Raw genomic sequence first — 7,836 nt, forward strand, 5'->3', positions numbered from 1 at the left:
AGACAGTGAGTGAGAGAGTGAGAGTGAGTCAGTGAGTGAGTGAGAGTCAGTGAGTCAGTGAGAGTAAGTCAGTGAGTGAGTGAGACAGTGAGTGAGTGAGTGAGACAGTGAGTGAGTGAGTGAGACAGTGAGAGAGTGAGAGTGAGTCAGTGAGTGAGAGAGACAGTGAGTCCAAAATGTATTTTATAATTACATTTCAGTTCTATTACAATCACACAATAAAAATAGTAACATCTTTATTTTCAAATAAGAGATAAAATTAACAAATGTTTTGTCCTTTCTTTAATCGCTAATGGAAGGACAGTGTAGAAAGTACTGACAATAAGAAATATGTGTAGCAATCATTTTGGTTTTAGGTTTTAGTTTCATTCATATTTAATATGTACAGCATAATTCACTCTAATTCTTCCCTGTCATCAAGGTATTGCCAAAGTTCAACTGGACTTTTAAATTGTTAGCATTAAAAAATGAAATCACATAAATCAAATAATAAGAACACAGTATTAAAATTCTACTGATAATGCATTTTTTCAAAATACCTGCACCAATCATGGTAATTGGAGATTCAATATAAATCCACTCATCAGTATATATTCCAGAATGAACAAAGATAAGCCCATCAAAATGAGCTTCTTGAACACCACCAAGGGCATCTTCAATGGTATCATAATACTAGGAAGGGAAAAAAAATGTGTCAGTACAGAACTGAGAGATGACCATTTTAAGTCTTAGAAGAATACAAATCAAACATACCAACATGTTTTCTCTTCCTTTGTACCTTGCAGGGTTACTGTAGAAATGTTCAGCAAACCCTGGCTTGACATGTGCACCTTTATACTGAAATATCAAAAACAAACAACATAAAAAAACCTACTGAATACTAACATAAACATTATAGTTTAATGTTTAATGTACCATTAATAACTTTTATTAAATTAAAAAACCACCACTGATAACTATTCCAACTAATTTTCTCCCCCCTTCCCCCACAACTAATTTTCTGTTGCATAGTATAATGTAATCTGGAGCAGGTGATGACTCAATACAAGTCAAGGTTTATTAACCTCAGCACTACTGACATTTTGGGAAACTTAATTCTTCCTTGTAGAGGCTATCCTGTGCGTTCAGAAAGTTTACCAGCAAACTCACCCTCACTTACTAGGTTAGTGGTGAAATATTCAGGAATAACCTAATCAGAGAAACGAAAGACTTATACAAAGAAAACAATGTAACAATATTACAAGAAGCCAAAACAGACCTACAGACCCTCTGTACGTGTAATAACCAAAAATATCTCCAGACGATGCTAAATGTCCTCCGGAAAACAAAATCACCCCCAGTTGAGAACTACTGATAAAGGATTGCATAAAACTTACACAAAGTGAGAAATTTTTTAAAACTACAAATTATTAAATAGCTATTCAAATTGACTCATAGAAATCATACTTGGCTTCTGGACTTACTACCAATTGATGGAATAAAATATTAATGAACATGTTAAATACAGGCAGTTCCTGGTTACTAAGAAGATTCATTCTTAAATGTTTAGAATTTGTACATCAGTTGGAGCTGGTGCATATGATTCTCTTTAGTCTTACTTTAGAAAAGGCTGAAGGCTTTTGAAAATGATTTAACACATTCGCACAAAGGGAGGGTGATTATGATGAAGAATCTGTTGCAAATAGGGATCTGTTCAACTGATTGACACCAAAGCAAATTTACATAAACATAAAATGGACTTTAAGCCAAAAATTCACTGTCCCACTCAAAGATGGTAGCCAACCACAATGTTGTGATTTTGTGGCTCTCTATAGTTCTGCCAATTATTCAATCTCAAGTATCAGACGCCTAAAGGGCTCACTACCTCTTCCCAAGTCTCCCCATTTCAGGGCTGTTACCCATAATGTGTCTCCTTCCAGCTACCAACACTTATCACCTACATTGTAAAAATTCAGGTCTGCTCCTATTTCACTTCAATAGCCATGATAATAAGGAGCTGAATGGGCTTAAAGCCCTGCTGAAAGGGTAAGTAGGAGTTATCTATGAATTGGAATTTTGTAACCTCCAGAAATGCCAGGGAGGAGGGGGATGTTTTGTTGGTTGATAAATGTTCACTGGCTTACTTTTAAAATCTATTCTTAAGTTTAAATTTACCTTAAAAAAATAAAGAAAACAAAGACATACTCTTATTTACAGATGTATGATAGAAACCAGTATTTTGTAACTATGCTTCATACCAACTGCTGGAAACTCTCTTTCCAAGGATTTGGATGTTCATATTCTTCTGGATTAATCTGATAGAATTTACCAGGGTCTGGATGCATCATAGGACGGGTATATTCAAATACTTCCATGTATAAACGTTTCCTAGGGAAGAAAGGAATGAAAGGATTTCTTCTTGAAATGCTCTTTAATGTTTTAAACAAGTATAACAATTCTTTGAAGTCTTCCAAAAAGTAAAAGCTGTTTAGAATTACTAAATGACAAGAGGAAATAAGATCTGATAATTATCAAAATATCGAACTGTAAATTGTTAACATATTTTGACCATTAAAACGGTCACATGAAAAACAACTTCTTTAAAATATGACTGTTCACCTCAAAGAAAAAATATGCCACTTTTATTGTTATAGCCTCACAGTAGTTATTTAAAATGAAAATTTTGAACAAGTAAGACTGAACTTTAATTTTTCCTCTATTTTCACCCTCCACTGACATCTTTTTTTTTTGGTAATAATCATTTTATTGGGGGCTCATACAACTCTTATCACAATCCATACATGCATCAATTGTATAAAGCAAATTTGTACTTTCGTTACCCTCATCATTCTCAAAACACCTGCTCTCCACATAAGCCCCTGGCATCAGCATTTTCCCCCCTCCCTCCTCGCTCTCCCCCCAATGAACCCTTGATAATTTATAAATTATTATTTTGTAATATCTTACACTGTCCCGACATCTCCCTTCACCCACTTTTCTGTTGTCCGCCCCCCAGGGAGGAGGTTATATGTAGATCCCTGCAATCGGTTCCCCCTCTCTGCCCCATACTCCCACCTCCCTCCCAGAATCGCCACTCTCAGCACTGGTCCTGAAGGGATCATCTGTCCTGGATTCCCTGTGTTTCCAGTTCCTATCTGTACCCCCCACTGACATCTTATCACGAACAGCCATCAAACCCGAGCATAAAGCTATTAGTAATTACTATAATTTCTTGTGAAATGTTTTTATGGCCCTCTGTGCTTCATCCTCAGTTCTCCTTTCTAAAAGACAATTTTTAAAGGGTTTATTTTTATCACCATAAAGGTAAGAAGTAACTGTTGTACAGATAATCGATAGTTTCAACACAGGCATCACTAACAGTTTAATCTTAATCTTATTAGATGTGTTTCCAGGAGTTCCTGGTAGTACAAATAGTTAATACACTCAGCTGATAAACAAAAGATTGAAGGTTCAGGTCCATCTAGAGACACATCAAAATTATGACCTGGCAAACTGCTTTTGAAAAATCAGCATGGAGAACACCACAGACCATAGCTCCATTCTGATACACACAGAGTTGCAGTGAGTTGAAGTTGATCAATAGCAACTGCTTTAAAATATTTTTCCAGTATTTTTTTCCTACTGATAGTTTCACTTATTACACTGGTATGTAGAATATAAAACTGTATACTTTGCTCTTTTCCTTTTTGTAACATAGCTTTCCTCCATATTGTTAATATCCTGTAAGAATCATTGCTAATGGTTATAGGACAACTCTCCAAGTAGACAACCCTATCATTTATTTCATGTGTTAATTCCTGGGCATTAAGATTATTTCTAATTTTTCTCTGCTAATTATACAGGTCCCTGGAAGGTGAAAATAAATAGTGCATGCTAAACTATTATGAAAATTAGTATATAAGACAAGAATATTTTTCAGCAAAATTACTGGGTCCACTAAACTGTCATATTTAGTTCATTAGCTATTTTAAATTAGGTCCTGTGCTGTTTTCAAAAAGCAACTGAATGAATGAATAACATTTCCTAGGATCAATCAGTTGCTATCAAATGATAGATAACTGAGAGTACTTCAATTAGTTTTATAAATATTGCCTTCCCTGTTAAGTCACATTTGTGATGAACAGATAACTTAGTAAAAATATTTTAACTTTGTTTCAACTATTTTACAGGTTAACTACCAACTCCCACTTCAACATCATCCCTACTATTTTTAGCAGTTTAGACAATTAGCAATATATCTCAAGAGAGTAAAGAATAGGTTTTCACTTACCACAAAATTGGATCATTAGCAAGCTCACTGAAGCGTTTACACACACAAGCTGCTCTACAAAGATCTTGTTCCAGTAAGTAAGAGAAGATTTTTAGAACCACTTCATCTGGCAGTTTCTCCTGAAGATACTGTTCAGCAGGTGCTGCTATAAAGAGTTTAAAAGAACAGGTTAGACCTACTTTTTTTGTGCTACCAATAACTTCCGCATTATTTAAAGGAACACAAGTTTCATCTTATCTAAGAAGTAGTAGCTTTTATTATTTGATATTATAATTTGTAAGCAATTTTCTCTTACTAATTATACTGTTATCTGCTTTGTTATTGACTTAATATGGATTCTCTTTAGCCACTTTGTATTATCTCAAACACTAGCTAAAATAAATACTGAAAATGCAGCTTTATATAACAATAAAGACAATGAGGGAGAGGGTAGAATGCTAATGTACATCTCAATAACAAATGTAATACTCAACTATGTTTAACTTTAACTTACTGGTATCAAACAAATTTAAGAACTATTTTAATTCTATCCTTTTGTTTCTCCAGAGGAAATACCTGATAGATCTTGTGATTTTCCAGATACTCTTGCACGTTTTGCACGGTGACCAAAGTTTTCTGTCGTAGAAGTTGACGCACCCTACAAAACCAAAACTAAATTAAGCAAATATGAAGATGCTTCCATTCTCTTTCCATTCCATTTCCCCACGAACTTTTTGAGCCCTTCATAATCACTGATTTTTAACTTGATGGCATTTTGTTTTCTTAAAATTCTTTCATTACAAAATGAAAAACAATTACACTTAACTTACTTCCATGCTGCTCTTTGTAGGGCACGCTGTCCTTTTCGGCAAAAGAGTTTTTCTACGAAGTTGATATGGACTATTTTGTGCACCAGGACCTGATTCTTCTGCAACCATATCTGCAGGTACATCATCATCTGTTATAAATGAAAGCAGTAAGAAAAATGACATCCATTTTATAAAAAGCCCTACAGGTTCAGTAAACATTTTTAAAAACTTCAAATTACTTTTGTTTTGCTGTTTCTTTGTTGTGCAGAAAATAAAACTTTTATTAAACCCCCCCCCCCCCAGTCAACCAGATCTGTTATGGAGTCCCCACAAAAATATACATGTTGTAAATCACAACTTTCATGCCATGGCAAATATTTGGGAATGGTTTGTGTGTGTTATCTTAGTGTTAGTGTATGTGTTTTCTAAATCCATCTCTGGAGCTAAGATATTAAACAAGCAAGCAAAAGAAGGTGAGATGGGAGAAGAGGGATGCCAAGCCACATGAACATTGTCCAGAAATTTCAGATGAGACAAGACCTTCCTCCCTTCAGAGCCAAAGGAGAGACAGAGAGAGGGTGTTAGGGTCAAATTGAACTCTTGTCTTCTAAACTGTAATAAAATGTTTTTTGTTGAAGTTGTCCATTTGTGGTATTTCTGTTATATCGCAGCAGTGGGTAACATCTGAAGGACATGTTAGGTTTCTACTTAATTTATTTCAAAATAAATTCTGATAAAAATATACACACCAATTCCTTATTAACCATCTTGCTATCTGACATTTTTCATTTCTGACCATGGTAAAATTCTACTATCTATCTTGCACAAAGATGTATGTACAGCACGATCAAACATGAAAATGTGATGTGAGAATAACACTGGTTGGAGCCCTGATGGCTTAACTGTTAGCTCACTGAAAGGTGGGCAGTTCAAACCATGAGCTGTCTGAGGAAGAAAGAGGAGGAGGTTTTCTATTCTTATAAAAGATTACAGTCTCAGAAACTCATAGGTCTGTTCCATCCTACCCTACTAGGGTCATAAAGAAATGGAATTGACCTGGTGGCATAGAGTTTGATGTTTTGGTTTTGCCAAGCTTAAAGTTATTGGTCAATGTGGCTAGGCCATGACTCTCAATGGTTTATGTAATGAAGTAGTCATTTTCCATTTTCCCTTAACTAGCTAGTCTTTGGAATCTAACCAGGTGCTTAAATGAGGTACAAGTGTCTCAAAACTCACTGTCATCGAGTGAGTGGCAGCTCACAGTGACCCTATAGGACAGGGCAGAACTGCTCCTATAGGTTTCCAAGGCTGTAACTCTTTGGAGTAGAAAACCCCATCTTTCTCCTGAGGTGCAGCTGGTAGTTTTGAATTGTTGAGCTTGCTGATTGCAGCTGAATTTGTAACCATTACACTACCAGGGCTCCTTTAAAGAACAAGTATATCTATGTTTAAATAAAGTGCGTAGACTGCTGGGTGGATATTTCATTGTCAGAAAACAAACGGGGAAAGGAGGGCAGCCTTGTAACAAGGTTATCAGAATTACGAGTCCTTGGGTAGCACTAACTGAATGGTTGGTGGTTCAAAATCATCCAGAAGTGCCTCGGGAGACAGGCACAGCAATTAAAAAAACAAAACAAAAAACAACTTTTAATCAAAAGGTCACAGCCTTGAAAGTGAGATAAGTTTTACTCTGGACACAATCCCACAAGCCAAATTGACTTCATGGCAACAATAACAATAACAAAGTGTATTCGGTGGAGCAGACTCAGTAACTACTAATAAGAATGACGCAAAGTGGCATGAATGAGTAAAGAGGTAGCCTGGTGTCAGACAATGCTGGAATTTAAGAGGGTTAAGAAAGGCACCTGGAATGGGGACTCAGAGTCAGGGCAAGCAAAGGAGAGTATCCAAATAGGAGAGGGAATGGTGAAAATCAAAGATGAGCTGCACATCAGGAGGACCAAACAGAATAGTGCAGGAAGGCTAGGTTTCTCAGAAAGACATAATAAAGAAAAGAAAGCTAAAATAAACGTTTGAAGTGTTGTTACGCTGAACTTAGAGGTATCAGTGTAAACAATATACAATTGTACAAACTGAGGGTTCCTTGGAGAAAAACAAGCCGACTCCAGGATGGCCACAGAAATATAGGAGGAAGATTTTTAAAGTTCATGTGGGGTGGTGGTGGTGGGAATGGAATTAAAAATCTTTTCATTCCATTTTCCCATGATCTTTTAAATATAATGAGCCTGGAGTATCTTGTGCTAGAATCCAAGAAAATGCTCAAAGATTGATGAAGTCGTATCAAAAGAACAGAGTTCCCATTAGCCAAATTGTACTGAAACATTAAAATTAATGATGGTAAAATGATTACAATTCATTGAATAGAACAGAAAACAAATCCATAGTGAAATGTATAAATAAGTAAAATAAATTGCAAGTTTGATGAGGAATGTGATATTCAAAGTACCTCCCCACAAAATACTTATTAGAAAGGGAACAAAGTCTGGCATCTCAAAGAGTTACTTTGTTCCCTTTCTAATATTCAAGTGATCAAAGAAGACATCATTAAGAGAAAAAAACCCCAGAATTTTATTCTACCTCACAGCATACAAGATCACAGCATCACTTCTAAGACAAACCCAATTTGTTCTACAAAATACTGGCTTGTAATCTTCAAAATTTCAAGGTCACGAATGCCAAGGAACAACTGAAAACCATTCTAAGTTGAAGGACCCTGTTTGAAATCGAAGTGGATATCCTTATGGCCTGAACTATACC

The 7,836-nt window shown here is 35.7% G+C and overlaps 1 protein-coding gene across 1 annotated transcript in view; it reads right to left on the reverse strand.

Moving 5' to 3' along the window:
• The window catches only part of FBXO11 (F-box protein 11), a 22,669-nt gene extending 17,467 nt beyond the window's left edge, over nucleotides 1-5,202 (reverse strand). Inside the window, exons 1-6 of the mRNA XM_004699749.2 lie at nucleotides 5,080-5,202; nucleotides 4,826-4,907; nucleotides 4,271-4,415; nucleotides 2,238-2,367; nucleotides 754-837; nucleotides 540-672 (exon numbers count right to left, since the gene is read on the reverse strand). Of these exons, the coding sequence (XP_004699806.1) occupies nucleotides 540-672; nucleotides 754-837; nucleotides 2,238-2,367; nucleotides 4,271-4,415; nucleotides 4,826-4,907; nucleotides 5,080-5,187 (682 nt within the window). The 5' untranslated portion in view covers nucleotides 5,188-5,202. The remainder of the gene's footprint in view (nucleotides 1-539; nucleotides 673-753; nucleotides 838-2,237; nucleotides 2,368-4,270; nucleotides 4,416-4,825; nucleotides 4,908-5,079) is intronic.
• Nucleotides 5,203-7,836: the final 2,634 nt, after the last annotated feature.

The sequence above is a fragment of the Echinops telfairi genome, unplaced genomic scaffold (genome assembly GCF_000313985.2).
Source record: "Echinops telfairi isolate 266 unplaced genomic scaffold, ASM31398v2 ScPeMD7_7475;HRSCAF=8513, whole genome shotgun sequence".
In the NCBI taxonomy this organism is placed as follows: Eukaryota; Metazoa; Chordata; class Mammalia; order Afrosoricida; family Tenrecidae; genus Echinops; species Echinops telfairi.